Raw genomic sequence first — 26,622 nt, 5'->3', positions numbered from 1 at the left:
TGCTCCCCGCCCGCGCCTCTCAAAGAGCTTGTCTAGGTGGCTAGTCTAGAACAGGAGCGTCCACACGGCAGTGGGAGTTCCGGACTGCTTACTCCGGAGTAGCCATCAGGAACAGCGACGAGGCCCGCCAAGCCCTAACTACCCAGTAGTCCTGGCTGCCAGTTTCACCCTCCTGAGACTTCCCCTTCCCGGCACAACCCTCCATGGCCACACGAGCACCAGTCACTAGCCCGCCCCGTCCGTTCGCCACCCGGCGCTAGTCCGGACAAAGCGTGTCCCGGGGGCCCGGCGCGGTGGGGGCAGGGACAGGGCGCCGAGCGAGAGCGGCAGGAGCGGGGGAGGCTGGGGGTTAGCTGGGGGCAGGGCGCGCGGGAGGGGGAGTGGTGCAGCAGACACAGGCCGAGCCGGACCCAGGGATCCAGCAGACGCGGTATCCTGAGCCCAGCTACGGGGGCCGCACTGGCGCCGGGAGCCCATAGCCGGGAGCGCCGTGAAGGGGGCATCCGAGGACACCCCCGCCCCTCACGCGCCGTATTACCAGCCTCCAGGCCCCGCCCCCTCCTGTCCAGCCGGCTTCCTCCCAGTCTGACAGCCGCCGCCGGCGCAGAATGCGCGGCGTCCCAGGTCGTCATGAGAACGAAACACGTCACTGCGTTCCTCCGCCCGCCATTGGTTAGCATTGTTCGAGAAAGCTGGAGAAAGCGGAAGCGGAAGCCGCACGTGGAGCCGGCAAGGCGCTGCCGCAGTTTCTGGAAATTTCTCCCGCTGTCATATTTAAAGCGGCGGCGCCAGCTTCCCCCCCTCCCGCGGCCAGAGCCAGCAACGCAGCGCCGGAGCCAGCGCTCTGCGGCGGAGCCGTCCGGGGAGAGGCTCGCGCGGGCGGGACGGGGGCTGCCCCTGCCGGCGGGACCATGGCCGTGGTGGGGTTCGACCTGGGCTCGCAGAGCTGTTACATCGCGGTGGCCCGGGCCGGGGGCATCGAGACCGTCGCCAACGAGTTCAGCGACAGATGCACCCCGTGAGTGCGGGGGCTGCTCGGCCGAGCCCGGGGTGGGGGCCTGCCGGGGCCCCGAGGGGAGTCGGGCTGTCCCGCCCGGAGCGGGGGCTGCGGGCCCTTCCCGCGCCGCGTGCGGGGCTGCAGCGGGAGCCGGGCGGGGTGTCGCGGGGCCGGGGCAGCATCCCTGGCCCCGGCCCCAGTGTGGCCCGGGAGCGGGGGAGGGTGAACGCTGCGGCCGGGGCGGTGATGCTGAAGCGGCTCGTGCCGCTGGGGCGGGGAGGGGGGCGCGCTCGCTGCGCCGCGCCGCGAGTCGGAACTTGCTGGAAGCTCCCAGAGCAGCCGCCTCCCCCGCTCCCTCCACCCCGCGCGCCCGCGTTACTCCCGCGCCTCCTCAGTCCCTGCCGGAGCCCCGCCGCCGCCTGGCGTGAGGGGAGGGACGGAGCCCCGGCAGCGTGGTCCCGGCAGACGGGGCGCGGGTGGATCGTGACACGGACGCGTCGGGAGCGGGCTCTTGGAGCAGCAGGGGTCGGAAAGCGGCTGCTGGAGAAGCACCGGGGAATATGAACAGCTGCATGTAACCTGCACAGCTCTGTAATCTTCAGAGGCTTCCTATTTAAAATCTGAATAATAATGCTGTATTGTGATCGGAAATGAAACCGACAACTTCGCGGGGGGAGAGTGTTCCCACAGCAAAGCAGATGCACTAACGTTTGACAGATTTGGACGTACGCACCGAGAATGTAATTTATAGCTAAATGAAAATACTTATCATGCAATGTTTGTATGTTTAACCACCCTGAAGGATTAGAAAAGATTCTCACTGAGCGTTAACTCTCTCACACTGCAAATATATTTATGCATATGCTTTGGTAGTAGCTTTTTTAACCAGGAAGGCTCTTAGGTGCATTTTGGGAGAAGTCATGTTTGAATCAGAATTATAAATTTCCTGATGCGTGGTTTAATTTGCAGCCTTGCTTTAATATAGTCTTTGGGCTTTAATTTTTTGTTTATGCCCTTTTAAGAAACTTCAGCTATGGAACTGAAGATATGCAGCCTCTCTTGTTCAAGCTCTTAGTACAGCAGGCTGTTAAACAACTTAAAGGTTTATTGTACAGAAATTGATTTTGTAATTGCTCAGCTTTACACTGAAGAAAATTCTAACCCACATTGAAACAATTACTTAGTGCTCCATGTGAACTCAGAAGTTCAGCTATTCATAGGTTAGCCATACCAAAAAAAAAAATTACCATTTAAAAAAAAAATGGTGACAGAAGCATCTGTTTCTTTTCATGCAGATAACTTGGTTGAAGTTTGTTCTTGAAATTGTACAGAACAATTTACACTTGGGCTGAGACTAAGTACAGAACGTTTCAACTCCAAAGCACGTGTTGTAATTTTACAAAACATGCTTTGGAGCTGAGACTTTCTGTGCATGTGTATGAAAATAAAAACATGCAATATATAATAGAGAAAAGTATGTGGCTCAGAGTGAGAGATTGCTGATCAGTTTTTTTTAAATGCCGTGTATTAGCATAAGCCACAAGAGTAGCAGTTTAACTTGCTCAAACTCTCAAATTCTGCTTGCAATAAAATAAAATACTTAGTTAACAAGTATCTCTCTCTCTTTTCAGATCAGTTGTATCATTTGGATCGAAAAACAGAGCTATTGGTGTTTCAGCTAAAAACCAGGTAGGTTATCGCCTATGAAAGAGAATCCAACTACTAGTAAAATTAATAACATAAATATGTTCCAAATAAAGGAACAAATGAAAAAGATAGCTGATTGCAGTTAGATAAAATTCTGTGATCTTAATTGTCAGGTAACATTTCAGAATCAGAGAACTGCATTATGCCGACAGTCTCCTCTCCAGGTTTGCTGCTGAGGATGCCATTGCTAGAACTCTACGTCTGTCTGCTGGGTTAATAATTTCTAGTTAGATGCCTGCCTTATTTGATAATTTTAAAAATAAAATCACCAGGACACACGCTTACTTTGGAAATTTCTTTGCATTAGAAATGCATCTTCACAAATTATGTAGAATGTGTCCTTAAACTGAAATATGAACTAAGAGCTTTGGCCTTTGCTTGAATGAACTACTCTAAAAGGAGAAAGTGTTAAATATTTTCTCTTATTCACTGCAGTAATATATTTTTTTAAAGTGCTAAAACATTAATACATTTTTTAAAATAACCATGTACAATGTTTAAAACTTCAGATATAAACTTCTAAAAGCCATGTTTTGGGCTGATTATATCTAAATAAGATTAGTGTACTGCAGGTGCAGACCAAGCATGCTTCCTCTACTGGCCTATTCATATCTGTCAAGGGGAAAAGATGCTGTGGTAGGTTTCCATGGAGAGAGAGAGAGCATGAACTGTGAAAGTCTTCCGTTTAGCTATGAACAAACAGGGAGATGTGATTGAAAATATAGGAGTGATCATAACCTCTTTCCTAAGCTACTCATACATCTGCAAGTACAGGATTCAAAGACAGAAGCTAACAAAGTGATTTGCATAGTGAGTTTTGCAGTTTTTCATTCATTCCTAGGAATGGTAATGTATTTAATTAAAACAAATAGCCACATAAAACATTGTGGAACAAATATTTCACTAGAGATTTAACTTTGATCTTTTTGATCAGGACTTTCATACCACTACTTTTATTTTTATTTCTTTAGACTATATTTCCATGTCACTGATTCAGATATTAACATAATTCAATAAAGTAGTGAGAAAAAGTAAAGGTGTCTTCAGAGCATTTGTTGTCTTACATAAATGGCTTCTATCTGGATTCTCAAGAGACTAATGTGGGGAGTGTTACTAAGAGATCAGTCAATTAAAAGCTGTCCAGCAGCTTTAGCTAAATTGAAAGCAAAGCAGTTTCTCGCTCAACTTACATCTGAGAACATGCATTCACAACAGACTTTTGTTCTTGGACAGTTTGTGGCTTCAGTTGCTTTTGGAATAGCTTCAGAAGCATACTTATGTATTCAATTTTTCATGCTTTTTTGTTTTAACAGTTTGAAAACAAAATGAACCAATTTTTTCCATTTGACAAACACTTAAAAATTTGGGGTGATTTGAGGATTTCAAAATACAAGTACATCTTAGTAGTGAACAGTCTCTTTTCCTGACAACAGTGGAATTTTAGGTCATTGTTGCCCATGCAAGCATGGGCACTTCTTGGCCCATGACAATCTGGGCATTGCATTTTCACTAACAAGGGAGTGTAACAGCCATTTGAACTACACACCTGAATGGTTTTGGGTTTTTAACAAGTAATCATCTTAATTTAACTTTGACATGGTCTTCTATTTAACAGCAACTTAAATTTCAATTTTTGTGCATCTTCAATGAAATGCTAGACGGATTTGGGAATAGTTAATTATTTCATTCTGGTCTTTCACTGTTACTTGCTGTATGTTCTACTGAGTTTTCAGAAGAATACCATGTTGTAGTAGCGCTGTTTAAGTGTGGCATGCTAACTGGCTTGGCACTTTAATTGTGGCCAAGACAGCAGGAATATTCTAAAATATCCTACAGTATTAATGGCATGTGATTACTTTAAAAAAGTGTCTTCAGATTGTACATACAGTTAACCTGAAAATTAACTATTTTTTTTAAATGAAGATAGCTGTAAATCAGTTCATTAAAAGCCACTAAAGTTTTTTGCTTTGTTGCCTATTGCATACTAAGTTACTTTTGCTGTTTAAGTGCTTCCAACTTGAGTGACCATAGAGCTATGGGTTAAGTATCTAGAAGTAGATGTCAAGTACCCTTCCTCATGAGCTTTGTTATAGTTAATTTTACGCTACCAAGGCCCTTGTTTTCCTCTGTGCTGGGGTGACCAAACAAAACAAGTCTCCATCAATATGTTGATCCCTTGACTTACTACCTTTAGATTTGTTTCAGTGTAGCAGCTGTGTTAGTCTGTATCTGCAAAAAGAAGAGTACTTGTGGCACCTTAGAGACTAACAAATTTATTTGAGCATAAGCTTTTGTGAGCTACAGCTCATTTCATCAGATGCATGCAGTGGAAAATACAGTGGGGAGACTTTATATACACAGAGAACATGAAACAATGGGTGTTACTATACACACTGTAAGGAGAGTGATCAGGTAAGGTGAGCTATTACCAGCAAGAGAGGAAAAAAACCTTTTGTAGTGATAATCAAGGTGAGCCATTTCCAGCAGTTGACAAGAACGTGTGAGGAACAGTAGGGGGGGAAAATAAACATGGGAAAATAGTTTTACTTTGTGTAATGACACATCCACTCCCAGTCTTTATTCAAGCCTAAGTTAATGGTGTCCAGTTTGCAAATTAATTCCAGTTCTCCAGTCTCTCGTTGGAGTCTGTTTTTGAAGTTTTGTTGGTATTTGCTGGGTACTATAAGTTATCAGTAGATGGTAGAGAACAAAAGGCTTTTTTTATTGCTCTTGTTAAAATTAAACTGTTACATAGACTGAGTGTAGACTTTCTGTATTGTAACAGCTTGAGACTTTAAACTGTAAACACTGTAATGCAATGCTCATTCACCTCTTATACCAGTATATTTCTGTATAAAACTAGAGTACTACATCATTTAATATTAGAGAAAAGAGGTCAGATGTCAAGTCTCTGGTTTAGGAACAGAGGCTAGCAATCTGGCACTGCCATTCTTTTACTAATATGCAGGCTAAGTGTTGCATTCAAGATACCTTCTTTTTCTTTCTTGCAGCAAATTACTCATGCTAACAACACAGTATCTAACTTCAAGAGGTTCCATGGCCGTGCATTTAATGATCCTTTTATTCAGAAGGAGAAAGAAAGCTTGAGTTATGATTTGGTTCCAATGAAAAATGGCGGTGTTGGAATAAAGGTAAGGGTGTCATATTTTCAGTCTAGCTTTCTAGTTTCTATAGCTGTGTTGGAAAGGTTTTGTTTTCTAGCACTTAATTAAAATCCCTTATTTTCATGATTAATTCCCGTAAAAGCTGTTCTTTACTCTGTACCAGAAGGGCTTTTGAACTGAATAGCCTTTTTTACTCCAGGGTGGAGTCAAGTTTTCATTATAAATACTTTCTCAAACAAGAGCTTCCCTGGTGGCAATTGTGAGCAAAGTCTACACATTCTGGCAGGAAAAACTATTAAGATAATTATAGGATTATATAACTTTTTACTGAAATCAGGGAAATGGTGTTCTTAATTCCCCCTGTGCCTATGCACTGTGATAATCTGATTATATGGTGGCATACTGTTTCTCAATACAAGTTAATGCTATATACTTTGTTAGAATCTCTACTATTACTTGACAGAGACCCTAAGGACACTTGCAGTAAATGTACACAAACTGTTCCTGCAACATCTGTTGCAGACTAGAACCTTGTCTCCACTAGAAAGGATGCTATAGCTATGCCTCCCAGCCCTCCTTCTGGAGATGCAACACTCGCAAAAGATTTATTTTTCTTGTATAGCATACACCATGCCCCAAATAAAATAAGCTATTTTGACAAAAGGACCATTTTATTGGTATGACTATCCTCATGTGGACTTTTGCCAGAAGAGCTATGTCAGCTAGGGGTGTTTATTATATTTTATTCCCCACACTTCTAACTGACATAGGTGTGCCAGCAAAACTTTGAAGCGTGCACCAGGTCTAACTAACAAAGTAATAGTGAGACCTAGAGACGATAACTTAGCATAGAAGAAGCTTGTCAGGTAAATACAGTGGCCATTATGCCAATGAGAATGTTTCAATGTGTTGTGTATCTAAGGCTATAAGAAAAAGTCATATAGTTGATAGGGTATGTGATTAAACTACACGAAGCATGCATACATACAAGTGGTCCTTATCTACCTCTAGATTGGACTTTTTTGCTGGTACATGGGAGGATCGAAACAGTATCCCATGGTTTTAATCTGAATTTTGTCAGTTTTTAAAAGAACTAAAAATAGATTCACTTACTAAACCTGCCCCATAGATTCCACAACCAATTAGTGTGATTTTTTGTAGTCACAATTCCGTTTCTTTAATAACTCCCGCCCACCCCCCCCCAAAAAAAACCCTCTCCCTCAGTGCTCTGTGAAAGATCCGCACAAATGTGAGCAATGCACAAAATAGACTGCAAAGAGACTTTTTCTTCATCCATCCATAGTTATCTGAAGTGAGTTGTAACAATGGTAGATACTTTGTTTGGTGTCTCTTTAATCTTAAGTGAGTTTAAGTAGCTTTCTTTAACACACATACGAGTTAGATAAATTTGGTATTAAGAGAGACAGTACTGTGATGGTCACTGTCAATTTTTTCTCAATCTGTATGGAGCTTTTTCTTGTCCTTGGAGAAAAATGTTTTGAGAACAAAGCAGTAGGGGATTGCCATGTCTGGAGTCCACAAGAGGATCTCTTGCAAAGCATTCTGCTTTACACCTTTTTTAAACTATAGAATAGATAACAAAAAGGCGAATACACAAAGGAAGGGATATACAGAGGTAATTTAAAACTGATTTTACAGTGATTTATTACTGATTTTCCCTTCCCAACCATTTTAGTTTGCAAAGATGCCTATAGGAAGGAAGCAATATGAGAGTAAAGGCTTGTTTAACTTTGTCTTTTAAGCTTGTTTATATTATTTGATTCCTGGATATAACTTGAACTATTGAAGTGCAGGCTGTTTTGGCTACCAAGACACACAACACAAATCTTAGGTTTTGAGCATAGTGATCTTTTGGGAAACTCTTTTATGAAATAGTTTAGAAGCTCTTCAGTAAATGTTTTTAATACTGCTGTGAAGAACTCTTCTTAACTGAATGTTTTGTGGTAGATAATTTCTTACCTCTTCTGCAATTTAAAAAGCAATTAAAAAGTTGAGCAATTTAAAAGTTGCTGGCCACTTTTAACTTACTGGCATAGTGATTCATTACTGTGTGCTAGCCTTACTAATTGACACTTACAGCAATTCAGATAATGGTGTAAGTTGTAAGTCATCTGCCAGTGACTTTATCCAGGGGAATTCATTCATTTATCAATGACACTGAGGGTATGTCTAAACTACGAAATTAGGTCGAATTTATAGAAGTCGGTTTTTAGAAATAGTTTTTATATAGTCGATTGTGTGTGTCCCCACACAAAATGCTCTAAGTGCATTAACTCAGGCGGAGTGCTTCCACAGTACCGAGGCTAGCGTTGACTTCCGGAGCGTTGCACTGTGGGTAGCTATCCCACAGTTCCCGCAGTCTGCGCTACCCATTGGAATTCTGGGTTGAGATCCCAATGCCTAATGGGGCAAAAATATGGTCGCAGGTGGTTCTGTGTACATGTCGTCAGGCCCTCCCTCCCTTTGTGAAAACAACGGCAGACAATTGTTTTGTGCCTTTTTTCCTGAGTTACCTGTCCAGATGCCATACCACGGCAAGCATGGAGGCCACTCAGCTCACTGTCACCGTACGTCTCCTGGGTGCTGGCAGACGCGATACTGCATTGCTACACAGCAGCAACCTATTGCCTTGTGGCAGCAGACGGTGCAATAGGCCTGATAGCCATCGTCGTCATGTCCGAGGTGCTCCTGGCTGCCTCGGTAAGGTGGGTCAGGAGTGCCTGGGCAGACATGGGCACAGGGACTAAAATAGGGATGACTCGACCAGGTCATTCTCTTTAGTCCTGCCAGCAGTCCTATTGCACCATCTTCTGCCGAGCAGCCAGGAGATGAGGATGGCTAGCAGTCCTACTGCACAGTCTGCTGCCAGCCAAAGATGTAAACGATAGATGGAGTGGATCAAAACAAGAAACCGGGATGTCCTGACCTCTGAATGTCCCCTTAAGAAAAGCACCCTATTTCAACCAGGTGACCATGAATGATATCACTCTCCTGAGGATAACACAGAGAGAGAAAGAACGGATGTTGTTTGAACGCCAGCAATGATTCCCGAGTACGTGCTACTGGCCTGGAGTGGTAAAGTGCTACTGACCATGGTGGACGGAATAAGGCTGCCCTCCCCAGAAACCTTTTGCAAAGGCTTTGGGATTACATCCAGGAGAGCTTTATGGAGATGTCCCTGGAGGATTTCCGCTCCATCCCCAGACACGTTAACAGACTTTTCCAGTAGCTGTACTGACCGCGAATGCCAGGGCAAATTAATCATTAAACACACTTGCTTTTAAACCATGTATACTATTTAAAAAGGTACACTCACCAGAGCTCCCTTCTCCGCCTGGTGGGCTCCGGGGGTACTGGCTCCAGGTCCCAGGTGAGAAACAATTCCTGGCTGTCGGGACAACCGGTTTCTCCGCTTGCTTGCTGTGAGCTATCTACAGCCTCATCATCTTCCTTGTCCCCAAAACCTGCTTCCGTGTTGCCTCCATCTCCATTGAAGGAGTCAAACAACACAGCTGGGGTAGTGGTGGCTGAACCCCCTAAAATGGCATGCAGCTCATCATAGAAGTGGCATGTTTTGGGCTCTGACCCGGAGTGGCCGTTTGCCTCTCTGGTTTTCTGGTAGGCTTGCCTCAGCTCCTTAAGTTTCACGCAGCACTGCTTCGGGTCCCTGTTATGGCCCCTGTCCTTCATGCCCAGGGAGATTTTGACAAATGTTTTGGCATTTCGAAAACTAGAACAGAGTTCTGATAGCACGGATTCCTCTCCCCATACAGCGATCAGATCCCGTACCTCCCGTTCGGTCCATGCTGGAGCTCTCTTGTGATTCTGGGACTCCATCATGGTCACCTCTGCTGATGAGCTCTGCACTCACCTGCAGTTTGCCATGCTGGCCAAACAGGAAATGAAATTCAAAAGTTCGCGGGCCTTTTCCTGTCTACCTGGCCAGTGCATCTGAGTTGAGAGTGCTGTCCAGAGCAGTCAAATGCAGCACTCTGGGATAGCTCCAGGAGGCCAATACTGTCTAATTGCGTCTACAGTACCCCAAATTCGACCAGGCAAAGCCAATTTCAGTGCTAATCCCCTTGTCAGGGGTGCAGTAAGGAAATTGATTTTAAGAGCCCTTTAAATCAGGGGAAAAAGGGCTTCGTCTTGTGGACGGGTGCAGGGTTAAATCGATTTAACCTAAATCTAATGCTAAATTTGAGCTCAACTCCTAGTGTAGACCAGAGCTGAGTGTGTAGAAACAGAATGACATTATCTGCAAACTCTGGGGGGGTTGAATTCTCAATTGTAACTGTATAATGAGTTGGGTGAGTGCATTAAGATTGGAGGGAAGGGTTGTTGGTCAGCAGAGCATTCAGAACTATTAAGTGGAACTCTGCTTTTCTGCAATTAAAATGAAATGTCCTTTTTTTTTTTTTTTTTTTGCTATACAGGTGATGTACATGGGTGAGGAACATTTCTTTAGTGTGGAACAGATAACAGCTATGCTGTTGACTAAGTTGAAGGAGACTGCTGAGACTAACCTAAAAAAGCCAGTAACAGACTGTGTTATTTCTGTAAGTAATTCTATTTACACTGGACCAATAGAAATATCAATCTCCCTAGTTGTAATCACTGAAGATTTCTAGTTTAAATAACTTTTTAAGAAGCTGTTCAGCTCAAGTACTTGTATGCTTAGGATAACATTGTACATATCAGATTTAACGTTTTCCTTCTTCTAAAAAGGAATATGTGTATTCTATATATGAGCTTGTTATAAAGCAATGGAAGCTATAAACCGCCAATATTAAAAGTACAGATTTATTACTTCATATTAATATACTGCCTTTATGCTAAAGTAAAATAGATTTGAAAAGCATTGTAATTAGGAAAAAGACAATAGGGGGTGTTACATTAAGTGCTGAACAGTTGCTCAGATACCATGGAGACGAACAAGCTAAAATACCTAGACAGAAATATTGTGAGTACTCTGTCAAGCTGCACAATATATCAAGCTATTAAATATTTATTTTAAGTGATCTGCCAGTGGGCACCACCGTATCACTGGGAAAATTTCCTTTGGTTTTCAAGTATTGCAAAGAATTTAAACTAAAAATTTTTGGCAGTACGCTGCATTTAATGTTAACATCAAAGTGACTACTTCTTGTCAAAAATTAATTTAGGCTTGATTCATCTACGTTATGCCTCTCCTCAAAATATTCTACTTTACTGTTTGGTGTTGCATGTGCTTTTAGGCCCAGTTCAGCACAGTATTTAATCATTGGCTTCAATGGGACTACTAAGTACCATCCTGAATCAGGGTCTTAAGTAACTAACTTTATTTTGGGCTAAAATCTTGCAGTGGCTAGATACAGTGGCAGATATCTCCTTTTGGGGATGATGAATGGGTAGGATTTCAAACAAATGTTTGTGTTGAAAGTCTGGCTTTCTAACGTTTATTCTGTTCCCACATGATTTCTTCAGGTTCCATCATTTTTCACTGATGCTGAAAGGAGGTCTGTCCTAGATGCTGCTCAGATTGTTGGCCTGAACTGTCTGAGACTGATGAATGACATGACAGCAGGTAAAGCAAAGGAAACCTATTCCAGCAAGTGTATGTTTAATGGCGATCCATTTAGATACACCTCTACCCCGATATAACGCAGTCATCAGGAGACCAATAATCTCACTGCGTTATATCAAACTTGCTTTGGCCCCCCCCGTTCCTTGTTCCCTGACTACTCCCTCCAGAGACCCCCCCCGTCCCCTGACTGCTCCACACCACCCCGACCCCTTACAGGCACTCACCCGCAGCAACAGGAAGCGGAGCAACACAGCCCCAGCCCGCTCCACTCCACCAGCTCCCAGCCGCGGTGCTCCGCTTCCCATCGCTGGTGAGTGTGGGGAGGTTGGGGAAAGGATGCCCCCTGTACTCACCCACGGCGGGAAGCAGAGTGACGTGGCCCGAGCCCACTCCGCTTTCCTTGCCCCAGCCATGTTGTGCTGGGGTCGGGGGGTTTGGGGAAATGTCCCGCACTCACCTGCAGCGGGAAGTGGAGCGCCGTGGCTGGAAGCTGGCAGAGTAGAGCGGGCTGGGACTGGGCTGCTCCGCTTCTGCTGCTGCCGGTGAGAGCGGGGGGATTGCTTCCCCCTAGCCCCCTCCCCTGAGCGACACAGCTGGGGCCGGGCCAGGGAAGCAGAGCGGGCTGCTCCTGGGACTGCGGGGTGCCAAAAGTGCCCCCCCACAGCTCCTGCCTCACAGACTCTGGGGGGAGCTCCTGACCACAGCCAAGACCCTCTGCCCCTTATCCAACCCCTCGGCCCAGCACCCTTAACATGCTGCTCAGAGCAGCGTGTTGGAGCTTTACCACATTGTATGCGAAGCCGCATTATATCGGGTCGCGTTATATCGGGGTAAAGTTGTACTGAAATAACTTCAAACTAAGAAACAAAGAATTGCTAAAAATAGACCAGTCACTAAAAGCAGAATTGGTTTACAACACTTGTGCCCTTTTTTTCTTGATCTATAAAACTCCTGTCATGAGGTGTTGTGAAGATGGTAAAAAGAGAGCTTTGCTTCCTAAGGTGACTTAATAGGAATACAGTAGAACCTCAGAGTTAGACACCTCCGGTGGGAAGGTTGTTCGTAACTTTGAAATGTTTGAAACGATGAACAAAACATTATGGTGGTTCTTTCAAAAGTTTACAACTGAACATTGACTTAATACAGCTTTGAAATTTTACTGTGCAAAAGAAAAATGCTGCTTTTAAGCATCTTAATTTAAATGGAAACAAGCACAGAAACAGTTTCCTTACCTTGTCACATTTTTTATACTTTCCCTTTATTTTTTTAGTAGTTTATATTTAACACAGTACTGTACTGTATTTGTTTTTGTTTTTTTTTTTGTCTCTGCCACTGCCTGTTTGCATTCTTCTGGTTCCAAATGTGGTATGCGATTGACCAGTCAGTTTGTATCTCCGGTGTTCGTAACTCTGAGGTTCTACTCTACTGTAGTTAACTTCCCCCTCACTCACACATTTGAGGATAGGAGTTGCCCTAGCAGTATAGACCAATGGTCCATCTAGTCCAGCATCCTGTCTCTTCAGAGGAATGTGCAAGAAGCATCATAGTGATAAATTGTTCAGTAAGTTGCCTGTATGAGGAACTTTTTCGTAATATATGCGATCAGTTAGAATTTTTTGTTCAAGGATATAAAACCACTATCAGTGTAACTGGATGTCGACATCCATATACATATTTAATCAACTTTTGCTGATGTGCTCGGGGCTCAGAAAATTCATTGGTAGATGTAATATAAAGTATTAGTGCTAGGAAGTATGTATAGCAATGTATATATGTAAACATTTTAGTTGGAACCTGCCTTTTGTCTCTGTGTACCATTACAAAAATGATGAGCTGAATGATGCACTAAATGGAGATCCACTAGTGATTGTGCAGATAACATTTGATGCTTCTTGCTTTACAGTGGCTCTTAACTATGGAATTTATAAACAAGACCTTCCAGCTCCAGAAGAGAAGCCACGGATAGTGGTGTTTGTTGACATGGGACATTCTGCATTTCAAGTATCAGCCTGTGCTTTTAACAAGGGTAAACTAAAGGTAGTCAGCTGATAATCCATTTTTGTGTTACTCCGTGGGCCATGTAAAGTTTAGTCAAGAAAAAAGGGGGGAAAACTGTACCACTAAAATGTGCTTGAATTGAAATGATGACCGAACAGAACTTGGCTGTACAACACCTTACATCTCTTCATATTGATCAGCAGGTGTAGCTCTAGATTGTGAATTAATTTTTTTGCAGGGGAGATGGGACTCAAGTGACCTGAAAACTGTTCTAATATAAACATGTGAAATAGTTGTAACAGTACACTGAAACAACTAAAGCAATTACACCTCTTGAACTTGCTGACCACATTTAAAAAAGAAAAGCTCTTAGTGGCAGTATATGTAAAGACTACTAAAATATACAACTTGCAGCTTCATTTTTGGAAGTATTTATTTAATGTGTGGAAAGTGATAGGATGGACACAAACATTAAGGATTTTAGCACCATTAATATTGGCTCCTTACACTGAAGCTGTAAATTGATTGACTTCTTGTAATCAGAGTACAGTCATTTGAGATTGTAGTAAGCCATTTGAAGTGTGTGTGGACTAAGGCCCTGATGACACTGGACTGTCACCCAGTCTAGAAAGACTATGGGCTTTTTCTTTGTTTTTAAGGCAAGCGTCTAACTTACAGGTGTACAGACCAACTTATGCTAATACACCTTACTAAATCTTTAAACCTACACATTGGAAGAAATAAGCCTATGTGGTGGCATCTTTGTTTTTAAAAAAAGTCCTGCTGGTATAGGTGGAAGTCCAGTGTAATGTCTGATTGTCAAATGTAACACTAAACTATTTTCTCTGTCAAACTAGGTGCTTGGCACAGCCTTTGATCCCTTCCTAGGGGGGAGAAACTTTGATGAAAAGTTAGTGGATCACTTTTGTGTGGAAATAAAAGCAAAGTATAAACTGGATCCGAAATCAAAAATTCGAGCTCTTCTTCGTCTGTATCAGGAGTGTGAGAAACTGAAGAAGCTAATGAGCTCTAACAGCACGGACATCCCACTTAACATTGAGTGCTTTATGAATGATAGAGATGTGGCTGGAAAGATGAACAGGTGAATAAGAGCTAAAGGAAAATGAGGGAACACTGTTTAAAGCAAAACCTCAGGGGATGGGATTCTTCGTTTCCACAGTCTTAATAGAAAAGGGACCATCTATACTTAGAGTACATGTAGTACTGTTTATTAAACATGGAGTATCTTTGAAACAGTGGCCCATCCTGGCCACTTATAAATCTAATCTTTGTTGTGAATACTTCCAGCTTTTTTGTGATGCTGGAATAGTTCAGACTCAATTACATAATGTGTGTGATGTCCATATGCATGAAACAAATGTACAGTGTTAAACACTGATGTTGCAGGGCTTGCCTATACGCCTAATCTGAAATGCCTTCATTTTTAGGTACAAGGCACTATCATGTTGGGTCTAGAAGTAAACCTGCTAGACTTAATACACAAAATACTTCGTAGTTTGAAGCAATTAATTTTGCAACATGCAACATACCTGATACAAATCCATGAAAGTAAGGAAATAAAAAGTTAACCCACCTAATGTGCATACCCTCTATTCCTCTACTTACAGTTGTTTGTTTGCACAGCACACAAACTGTCCATTATGATGTGAAAAATAGCTAAAAATTACCCTAAATCTAACCTTTTTTAAAAAAATAAATAAATAACCTGCCTCGTACACCAGATCTACTCAGGATTCACTTTTGTGCCAAGTTTTTTGTGTTTGTTTGAGAGCCCAAATTCAAAAGATTTCTATTAAAAATGTATGGAGAGAAAGAAAACACTCAAACTACACAAAGAATCCAAAGGTGTAAAATCTCTCACTGACTGGCTGCCTCCTTTTAGAGAAAAATATGGGTTTAAAGTGGGGTATAAATTCATCTAAGTGTTCATGTGTAGAGATGTTGTACATGCAGTTAATTCTCATTGCTGGTTGAGAGACTGAAGCAAATAATTAAAGTAACACAGTTGCACTCTTCATCTGTAGAAACATAGAAACTCTCCACTTATACAGAAAGACATTAACTTACAAGCATGGGTGGACACTTTCAAAGCAGGGCAGGGAAGTTGGCTACACACCCTTAATTAAAACTAAATCCCCTATACCTCTTTGACGAGCTCAACCTTGGTGATAAAAGGAGCTTTATTGCTTTATCTGCAAATACTGTAATGCACCCCATGATAGAACTGGAGGGCAGAATAATGCTATACAGGCGACTGGCTGACTGATTGTCATACAGACTGCTTTACTAATTTACATTCATTCTCAATCACTACTGACCAAAAGTAACTATCTCAGGTGGATATTTGGTGTTTAGCCCTAGAAACTAGAGGCACAAGTTGAGCTGTGTTGACAGAAATGTGGGGAAATTTGCATGGTATCTGTTTATAGTGTTGTTAGCCTGTGTGGACATCACTTGAGTTTGGCACATTTGCAAACACTAAATTCACTAACTTTAAAAATACTAAACAGCTTTAAGATCTGTTCATGGTGGCTTGTTTCAGCAAAAAAGCTTTATGAACTATGCAGTTTTAAACAGTTCCTAACAAAACCTGCTAAGGCAAAACTGTTTTTAACTGTGGCTTTTGTCTAATTTTCCTAGATCCCAGTTTGAAGAATTATGTGCTGAGCTCCTACAAAGGATAGAGGGGCCCCTCCATTCATTAATGGAACAAACTCAGTTTAAAGTGGAAGATGTGAATGCTGTTGAGATTGTTGGTGGAGCTACACGCATTCCAGCTGTTAAAGAGAAAATTGCAAAGTTCTTTGGCAAAGATGTCAGCACAACACTGAATGCAGATGAAGCTGTTGCAAGAGGCTGTGCTCTACAGGTACAGTATTCACAGTACCACTTAAGTCTTCTGAAAGTACTTCCTTTGGAGAATTGACCATGTAGTTATGGCAGATGGTAAAAGTGGCACTCTTAAAGCGGGCAATGGAACATATACTTTGTGCTGAAACAGTGACATGCTTAAAAAGCTCTTTCACTTTAATTTTACATACTTACTGATTTGACTAAACTGTAACTAGTCACTGCACTTTACCTGGCTTGAGCCTGTGGAGCCATTGCCATTTTTTTCCCAGACTCCCAGTGCTCTTGTCATACACCTTATTCTCTCTCTCCACTTCACCTCTCTTCCAGTCAGTCCTGGGGGGGTGCTGCTGAGAGGGCTTAGGCTTCATTCAAAGCCTCCCTGCCAGGTGTAGACGGGGTAAGGCCATGGTCATTGACCAGTCTAGACAATACAAAGTAATCAGCAAAAAGACAGTAGGCCTTTGTAGGGGGTTCAGGATATTCTCTGCTATACTGGTTTAGAAAACATTTACAATTAGGTGCATTCCAGAAGCAAAACTCTTCAGAAATATAGGAGGATCACCTCTGGCACGAAGGATTTAGCATTATCCATCAAAGGCTGCAAAAGCCTCCTTTGTTTCCTAACTTATTCAGATGGCTTGTATGTACTACCATTGAACATACATATACATACATTTGTGTGTAACATTTTCTGGTATTGGACTTAATCACAAAATGTAACACTAACTTAGAACATCTCATTGCTGCTCTTCCCGCAATCCATATTTACTTGACTTTGAAAGTAGATTGTTTATCTCTTACAGTATGTCTACACTGCAAGTGAAGGTATGAAGTAGCACAGGTAGGCATACCCATGCTACCCTTAATCTATTGTTAAGGGCGCTAGCTAGTAGTGAAGATGTGGTGGCATGGGCTTGCAGCCCAAGTGTATGCTCGGGGTCCCTGATGGGTTTCTACTCAGGCAGCTGGCCCGAGTGGGATGTGACTACCCATGCTACAAACACACAGTCATGTGCAGTGTACACATACCCTGAAAGTAAATTGCTTTTGCTCTGAAACTTTTTTCCTTCTCTGCCTCCATCACCCTTGTTTCCTTTCATTCCTTGTTTTGTGTTCTGTTCCTGTCTTCCACCTCACTAACCACAGCCCTTGAACATCCATTGACTACTCCCATAAGCACAGAACAAGAAACAATGGTAGTGGGCTTAACCCCCTTTACTGCTGGACATGCACAGCTCGCTCACATGGCATTCTGTGCAATGCTGCTACTCCTTTGGAACATACTAAGTGCATCCCCTGAGAACTGTAACGTTAAGCAACAAGAAAAACTGTATGATCACTTTAGATAAGCTATTACCAACAGGAGAGTGGTTTTGGGGGGAGAGAAAATCTTTTGTAGTGATAAACACCCATTTTTTCATGGTCTGTGTGTATAAAAACATCTTCTGTATTTTCCACAGTATGCATCCGATGAAGTGAGCTGTAGCTCATGAAAGCTTATGCTCAAATAAATTGGTTAGTCTCTAAGGTGCCACAAGTACTCCTTTTCTTTTTGCGAATACAGACTAACGCGGCTGTTACTCTGAAAGAAAAATTTAGTTAATCTGTGTTAGAACTAAGGTGATAGGAGTAATTTTGGTTGGTTTAGGGATAACTAGCAGTTCTGCTACAGTGCAAGGGATTAAACTGAAGGTCCCTTGTACCTAAAGAACATGCACTCTTTGAACATAATTCCTTTTTCCTTCATATCAGGGTTTCACTTAAGCAGTTAATTTACCAAATTTTTTTTGGTACAATCAATAAAGTATAGGACTCTTTTTTTATAATATTTATTTTATTTTAAGGCATAACATTCAGGCACATAGCCAATCATAACAGCTGTTTGTTTGTCTTTTAGTGTGCAATTCTTTCTCCAGCATTTAAAGTGCGAGAATTCTCTGTCACAGATGCAGTTCCATTCCCAATATCTCTGATGTGGAACACTGAAGCAGATGACACTGAAGGGTAGGTAGCTTAAAGTATTGTTCCCATTTGGACTTCGGTTTTACGCCATATAAGGATAAAGTTCATCTATGCATTTGTCTTGAAGGGTCAGTGCTAAATAATCTAACAACTCATAGGTCCATTGAGGTGTGCTGTTCACAGCTTTGGTAGTGATTCTGTGCTAACAATATGTACTTTTGTCGCACAAGTGAAACTGAATGAATGCTGTATTAATCCCCACCAAAAGTAAGAACAGTGGCTTGTAAATCAGACTCAGAATTAACCTCCTTAGTCAGTGAACTGTACCGATTATGAGATAAAGTGGCCACCTGTATACAGGGCCCAATTTGACTTGCATATTTGAGAAGAAAACTTATTGGATAACAAATACAGAAATGAGAGGTTAATCAAGAACTATGTAAATGTTAATACATACATTGAACACATTTTCTACCTTTCCAATTCCTTTCAAAGGTGGACTGGCTAGTGGGCAGTTTTCTAGATGAAAATATTCCTAATAGTTTGAAATCCTAATTGTTTGATTAAAACGAACTTTTGTAGAGGATTTTTCTTTGATTAATCAAAGATACTGATATAAGAATACATTCAGTAACTGTTTTAAAAAAAAAATTGTGGCAAGATGTGCTACTAAGTCATATTTTAAAAAAAACGAAAATCCTTTAGTGTCTCCTCATAATAGTCTTTAAAGAATGTTGTTGTTGTTTTATAATTCTTGCAATTGAAATAGTCAACACTTCCGTATTTTCTGTTAAATCTACCACATGTGGCTTGCAGCAGTGCTGTATATACACCTCAGTCTCTACACCAGTTCTCCAAAATGATAAAGTCTATCCTTGCCCAAAGTTCCATTTAGTTCAGCCTTGAATCTCTTGTTGTCCATCTGTGTTATCTCATAGGATGCAGCTGTACAGATCTCAGTATTCGTTCTGTTGTAGACTGAATCTCTGAAGGCAAACTGTATTACCATTTTCAACTATCTTGTTTTCTGTGGCTCAGTTGTGAGGCAGTTAATTCTCTCCCCTCCCCCCCAATGTTTCCAAGACTGGAGTTCAACAAAAGATTTGTTAGATTAAACTTTCTGGAGACTGGAAGTAATCAGACTGACACAGAAAGCCCAGAGCACAGGAGAATCCTGGATGAATAATTGTCAGCCTTCCTGTCAGAGCAAGGGAGGAAAAATGATAGTGTCTCTCTTGACTGAGCCACAAAGCAGATTAGCTGGTAAGCAGGAACATAGCTTTTGAGATTCAGAAAGGCATTATAGAAGTGCAATTTTGAATTTAAATAGTTATGTCAAGATAATTGAGGGACACATCTGAAGAAAAGTCAAGTACTGTACATCTACTGGTAAACTGTTCCCAAATCCTATTCAAACATGATTAAACTGTCTTATTCACCAGGCCCTAAAATAGCTGGAATGTGTAATCGCTTCACATTTATCAACTTAGAATGTAGGTCTCTCTGTAATGTCTGATAGCAAAGATTCTTTCCCAGAAATAACTTTTTCTCAGGACTATTTATGTTAAAGGAGCCAACATTTCTCGAAGGGAAAATCCTAGCTGTTTCAGCACGTGTACTGTTCTAAAGTACTTTTTGCTTGATCCTAACTGTAGGGTTCATGAAGTGTTCAGCAGAAATCATGCAGCACCTTTCTCCAAAGTTCTCACCTTCTACAGGAAAGGTCCATTTGAGCTAGAAGCTTTCTATTCTGATCCTAATGGTGTCCCATATCCTGAAACAAAGATTGGTAAGTGATCATCCTGGTGAATGTGGCACTTTGCCATCTATCTAATCTCTTGGTATACTATACCTTCATTACTTTCACTGGAATTGTATAATGTTAACCCACCTCATTCTGTTTTGATAGAGCTGTAACGCATGGATTTATGTATATGTTTTTATGTTTCCAGTCCAATTTACATTTGAATTGAATTTGCATTTAGCCTAGCCCCTAGTAGGCACTTCCATGTCACAAGCTAAAGAGAGACTGCCAGTTATGTCAAGTTCCTTGACTAGAATGAAACCATTATAAGTGCAAGGGATTTCTTAATGCTTTTTTTAAAACTAGTTTTCCACTTTGCACCACTGCAGTCTCAATTTTAAAGTATCCCTAAACCCATCCCCTATATACAAAAAAAAATTAAGCTTTGAATTTTCCACTGAAAGTGAAACCGTAAACCACCTTTGGAAACATGTTCCATTGCTTTACTGTTATAGGGATTCCCTTAATATTTAATCAGAAAATTGTATTGCATTTTATTAACATGTACTTGTCTCCTTGATTAATGAGAATTGGGCTCATAATCTTTACATGCTTATACATAATAGTCTTCCCTTTGTCTTTTTTTTTCCTTAGATGGAACATTCACAGTTGTGACTGTTACAAAGGCATTGTAGGGTTCATGTTTGTCTACAGTAATTTATAACATCTGTACAGTTTTACAAGTCAAAAGATTTAACTTCAACCCTGAAAACTTTACCTGGAATTTGAAAGTCAGTTTGGTACTGGTTCACACAATCAATAGTTAGTTTCCTCATCAGAATTGAGTTAGTAGTTGTGTCGTGTGAGCCAGAAGAGGATGCAGGTCATGCTCCTTAGCTGTATTCGTTTTGCAAGACAAAATAGAATTTAGAACTGACTTCAGTCAGTAAAGTAAGCAGACGTAACTCAGTACACAAAGGGACCAGACCTTCTGATTAAGAAGAGGACATTTGTATGTAGTCACCTCTCAGAGTAGAAACATGCATTAACCTTTTCTTATATCTTAATTTCCTAATACTTCTCAAAACACTATCTGAGCTTGCTCCAGTTTATCTGCTTAAAAAAAAAAAAGTGCTAGCTAAATCTGAATTCAAGTCTCCAATTGCCAGCTTTAAGCAAAGTGAATGCAGGGAAATCACTTTTTCAGCTTCACATATTTGACAAATCTATAATCCAATATTTGCTGGTTACAATAGCATTTTATTGACTGGCAATTAATCATGCACCATAATTCCCTGTCATCTCTCTGCCACATCCGCAATCTACATATTAAGTAACAGAAAGCTAATTGGAGGACTCATAAATAGCATTATATAATAGAAGTCAATGACTGAGGAAAGTTAATAAACATTGAACTAAAAACCAGGAAACATCCATATTCAAAAATTCCAGGTTGCATGGTTTGAGTTGCGTGAACCAGAGCTGTAGGGGGAAGCTGGCACAGCAGCAGTTGGCTCTAGCTAATATTATATTTCTTAGTTTCACAACCCTTTGAAGTTCTTCGTGTGAGTAGCAAAAGACCAACACATTCTGACACCCGGAGCAAAGGATATTAATAGAATGCTGTTGCTGGTAAAGATTATAAAAGTGTGGGGGTAATCTGACCGTATTTTCAAAGTGCTGTTCTACACTGAACAGGAATTTATGTAAAAATGACATAATTTGAATACACAGAGGATCTGTTGACTCATTCATTATCTGTTTACTATAGTAACCTTTTAAATCTTGGCATTACTTTTGAGCCAACACAACCGTGGATGACCTTTCTTATTATTTTTATTTTATATTTCTATTACAGTTGTGACTGGAGACCACAGTCTGGATTCGGAAAGTTTTGTTTTATCCCCATCTTCCCCTCAATTACTGGCTGGATTCTAATTCATTTTGTGCATCATCAATCAAATTATTTAAGTTCGGTTGCAGGGCCACATGTATGATCCCATTGAAGCCGGTACAGCCTAATTTGGCTTTTAGAATCTCTCACTGGTGGTGGTGCAGATGAGAAAAAGTGCCCAATTCTGACTCAGATTTTGGACTGAGTTTGCAGGGCTGAAAGTTTGTGTAATTGGGGTGTGGGGGAGGGAGATATCTTGTCTGTAGATTAAGTGCATCTGGTATGGAAATTGGAGAGAAACTTAAACCCACCCTGGAATTTTTAGATTTCTACACTCACTCCCTGATCGTCAGTGTCTTCTTACCTCTCTTCACTGTTAGAATGACAGTTCTCTGCAACTTCCTCTGCCTGAGCCAGATCTCATGTCTTGCATTCTTTTCTCCATTAACTCCATAAAATATATGGAAATACAGTTTTTGTGAAAGATGCTATGCTGGAAAAATAGCTAAAATGACAACAGACAAATTTGTATCCCCTTTGTTTTTAGGCAGATACATTGTCCAAAATGTGGCAGCTCAGAAAGATGGAGAGAGGTCTAAAGTTAAAGTTAAAGTCCGTTTCAATACTCATGGCATTTTCAGTGTGTCTACTGCCTCGATGGTAGAACAAGTTAAAGCTGAAGAGAATGAAGATCTCAGTGTGGAGACTGAAGTGGTGATTGTGAACCAGAGGCCTCCGGAGAATTCAGATGATGTAAGTTGGTCTGTTCTTGCACACAGTGTTCTGAACAAAATGCATTCTTTTGTAATATTTGATGAATTATAAATACCTTCTCCTAGGGAGACCAAGTAATTAAGTTTGGGCCAGGCTTCAAGAGAAAGAAAACTTTCTTTTACAAGAAAGGGGGGCAGCTGAGTGCTGTCTCCCTGGAAAAATGTGTCCAGAAACAAGCTTATGTCCCATGATGGAAACAGTTAGACATTTTTAGTAGGAACTTAAGTATTCAATCTGTACATTTAGTTTAATACCTTTAAAGTTTTCCCTATTTGGGGATATACCAACAACCTGAATGTTAGTTACAAGCAAAAATTGCTACTGCTATTTGACTCTAATGTGTGACGATAATAACTGTAGCATAAAAAAGTTAGTTTTGATTATCTGCACATAATCGTGCATTATTAGTAAAGTACTGAATGGCTTACCCATGGGGAAAAACTATTGACTTTCTATAATGGGGGAAGGGAAAGAATCCTGCAACGTTAGGGTAGCCTAGATGTCTTGATTAGTCTCTCATCTTATACTTATGATTCCATGAATACATTGACTACAGAGTTATTGCTCAGTAAGAAAGCAAGCATTTGGGAAAGCAATTACACTATAACTTCTAATAAATACAAGTGCACATTCTTTCTACATCCTTTGTGCCTGGGCTTTCATTTCAGAAAAATATCCAGCAAGACAACAATGAAGCTGGAACACAGTCCCAGGTACAAACTGATGGTCAACCAACTCCACAGTCTCCCCCTTCACCAGAACCTTCCTCTGAAGAAAACAAAATACCAGATGCCAAGAAAGTGAGTGACCCTTTCAAATCATTGTATTGAAAAATGATATCTATTATGATGGCATTTTAAAACCGTAACCTACACACACACAAAAGTAGGCAGTTTGGTGCTCTTGCAGTGTATTATGTATATTACCTTTTGCATCTTTACTTTCATTTTTGTCTAACATAACCAATAATTGTCTAAGACAAGATAAAGCTGGCAAAATCTCGCTATTCCAGTCATAATCTTCCTGCAAGGAACAAGGCTTTCTCTTTACTGACTCAGTTTATGCAGCATTACATATGTGTATTTCCTTGAAGGTATTTCACTTTGTATAACAACTGCTAGAGGCTGAGCTTACTAAATTTACCACAACTAAACTGTAGGCAGAGAAACCAGACTGAGAAGGTGCCTATAACACAAGTTTATGCCTCTTAACAAACATGATGTAGTTGTTGCCACAAAGGGCTTGTACTCTTTTATTTCAAGCATTAGTACTGATGCTTAATAGTGAGAATTACTGTTTTAAAAACAAAAAATTGCCTTCAAGAATCTGCCTCAGGCTAACGAAGTTTGCACTTAATTTTCATCCAAGTGTTATAACATGTAACTGTAAGCATTAACTTTGAAGTGATAATCTGTAAAAGAACTTGCAAAGAATGGCGGTGTCCTTCTAATAGACAGTGTTTCTGGCAATTGCCCTTTCTATCTTCCAACATCATTCTCCTGAAATTTGAGTTATGTTTGACTAGGTGAAGTGGGAAGGTAAGATATACAGCAGCTGAAAAACAAAATCCTGTGTAAGGATATATTTGTGAGATTCCAAGGAACAGTGAGACAATACATACTGACCCATGTTCTGCTGAGGGATTTTAGCATAGCAGTGAAAAACCACTCCTACTAAGTCATGGATATGATTTTTTATTTTTTTTCTCCTTTCCAATCTAGACAAATGAGAAGAAAAGTGATCAACCTCCAGAAGCTAAAAAACCCAAGATAAAGGTGAAGAACGTAGAGCTGCCTATTGAAGCTAATCTGGTCTGGCAGTTAGGGAAAGACCTTCTCAACATGTATATCAAAACAGAGGTGAGTTCAGTAATCTGGGTGAGGGAGACTGCTCAAAAATAGTCACTGAATAATAGTAAGCAAGAATCAATGTCAGACTTTACATTTAAAAAAACCTGAAAATGACTCCGGCCACTAATACATTCATAATGAGCTAATGCAATACCTCATTTAAGCTCTTGACTGCAAATGTTGGCAACATTGTAATGTCACTTTGAATTATAGCATTACAGCAGTAATCTATGTAATGAGATCACATATTGTTTCAAAACCATCTGAAACTTTTGGGAGAGTCTCCATTTTTTAGTTCACTCCACTGTTACTTGCACAGTTTCAGCAACAGTATGAATTAAGGCCTTTAAAGACTATTGTAGTCTTTTGTAAGACTGCTTTTAAGTTTAATTTTGTTTTAATAAAGTACTTGCTGTTTTCTATGATCAAACAGGGCAAGATGATCATGCAAGACAAGCTGGAGAAAGAAAGAAATGATGCAAAAAATGCTGTGGAAGAATATGTGTATGAGTTCAGGGATAAGTTATCAGGACCATACCAAAAGTTTGTTTGTGAAGAGGTATGCTATAAAGTCAGTAGTTTACCTGAAATATTAGCATCAAAAATCTGTCCTGCTTTTTTGTGGTGAAATTCTGCCCTCATACCTTTACTGTAGATATCTGAAAATCTTAGCTAAGCAGTTGAAAAATAGCTGCCTATCATCTGGAGTTGCATTAGTTTTACAAAATGTACATATTCTTTTCAGAATTAGCTTTGTCCAAAAACAATTGCAATTACAGTAGAACCTCAGAGTTAATGAACACTGTGGGAATGGGGGTTACTTGTAACTAAATGTTATGGTTGTTCTTTCAAAAGTTTACAACATAACATAGACTTAATAAAGTTTTGAAACTTTACTATGCAGAAGAAAAATGCTGCTTGTAACATCTTAATTTAAATGAAACAAGCACAGAAAGTTTCCTTGCCTTGTCAAATATATGTTTAAACTTTATTTTTCAGTAGTTTGTTTAACACAGTTCTGTACTGGATTTGCTTTTCTTTTTGTCTCTGCTGCTGCCTGATAGCATACTTCCGGTTCCAAATGAGGTGTGTGGTAGACTGGTCAGTTTGTAACTGTGAGGTTCTACTGTAGTAAGTGTTAAAAACTGAAGTAATAAAGTCTGAATTTGACTAGTCATAAACTAGTTAAATAACCATGGAAGACTGCAAGGAAGAATAGGGCTGAGACCTGGAATGGAAGGCACAGAGGACAAGTGGAAGGGATGAGACCAGAGAGTGAATAAGTGGAGGTATCTGGTGATGGGGAGGTGAAGCAGGAGAAAAGAAAGGAGAGGAGATGAAAGGGGAGGAAGCAAAGTGTGTTGGACTCTTCTTCAAAGAGAATCTCCAGCAGTTTCACCCCTAAAATATATCACTGGCCAATTGATCCTCCCACAAATAACTGATCAATTAAACCTTTTTAGAAGTAAACATTCCACTCAACAAAGCCATACTTGGATCTAGATCTGGATCTTAAATATTTGAAAGATATGAGATGCAAACACCTGCCACATTTTGATCCATTAAAATCAAAAGGCAGAGCGATGTACATCTACTAAAATTGCACTTGTATTTTCAAAAGGACATCATTTGGTCCAGCGTATCTTGCTAACTATCAACAGAGTTGTCCAAATGCATAGATGTTATCAAAACAGACCTTTGACATCTTTAAAAAGGTATCCAAAAAAGACAAAGTACCCATATTTTTTTGTTCCGTGCAAGTTTTTTTTTTTTCCTGCAGGCTATCAAGCTTTTATTTTAGTTGGTAAAACCGTATTAGGGAGCGAACAGATTTCTGTTGGCTTTGCCTTCATCTATGTTCACCCTTGCAGCTTAGCTTGACTTGCACAGACTTCTAGAAATTGCAATAGTAAATGCAGTTCCCAGCTAGGAGACTTGAAATGAGTGCCTTACGTGAAACATTGTGTCCCCTCAATATGAGGCAGACAAAAATGAATTTGGTAGCGCCTTTCTGTGGTGTCACAGAAAAGCATGCAGTGTCAAGACAGATTGCTGGGCTGGGTTCTTTGTTCAAACCAAGCTGTTCCCAGTGCAGAAACAAATGCTGGTG

The 26,622-nt window shown here is 40.7% G+C and overlaps 1 protein-coding gene across 2 annotated transcripts in view; it reads left to right on the top strand.

Moving 5' to 3' along the window:
- Nucleotides 1-721: 721 nt before the first annotated feature.
- Nucleotides 722-26,622, top strand: part of HSPH1 (heat shock protein family H (Hsp110) member 1) — a 31,669-nt gene continuing 5,768 nt past the window's right edge. The window contains exons 1-14 of one of the 2 annotated variants that reach the window (XM_084628566.1): nucleotides 722-1,018; nucleotides 2,629-2,686; nucleotides 5,716-5,856; nucleotides 10,287-10,409; nucleotides 11,317-11,416; nucleotides 13,320-13,453; nucleotides 14,272-14,516; nucleotides 16,076-16,304; nucleotides 18,186-18,292; nucleotides 19,906-20,039; nucleotides 22,436-22,641; nucleotides 23,331-23,462; nucleotides 24,384-24,521; nucleotides 24,946-25,071. In XM_084628566.1, coding sequence (XP_084484692.1) covers nucleotides 912-1,018; nucleotides 2,629-2,686; nucleotides 5,716-5,856; nucleotides 10,287-10,409; nucleotides 11,317-11,416; nucleotides 13,320-13,453; nucleotides 14,272-14,516; nucleotides 16,076-16,304; nucleotides 18,186-18,292; nucleotides 19,906-20,039; nucleotides 22,436-22,641; nucleotides 23,331-23,462; nucleotides 24,384-24,521; nucleotides 24,946-25,071 — 1,980 coding nt within the window. In that variant the 5' untranslated portion in view covers nucleotides 722-911. Of the gene's footprint in view, nucleotides 1,019-1,571; nucleotides 1,738-2,628; nucleotides 2,687-5,715; nucleotides 5,857-10,286; nucleotides 10,410-11,316; nucleotides 11,417-13,319; nucleotides 13,454-14,271; nucleotides 14,517-16,075; nucleotides 16,305-18,185; nucleotides 18,293-19,905; nucleotides 20,040-22,435; nucleotides 22,642-23,330; nucleotides 23,463-24,383; nucleotides 24,522-24,945; nucleotides 25,072-26,622 lie in introns of those variants that run through there. The other variant, XM_084628567.1, reaches the window with a different exon arrangement.

The sequence above is a fragment of the Lepidochelys olivacea genome, assembly GCF_965140295.1.
Source record: "Lepidochelys olivacea isolate rLepOli2 genome assembly, chromosome: 1".
In the NCBI taxonomy this organism is placed as follows: domain Eukaryota; kingdom Metazoa; phylum Chordata; order Testudines; family Cheloniidae; genus Lepidochelys; species Lepidochelys olivacea.
This window is presented reverse-complemented; position numbering and strand designations above follow the sequence as displayed.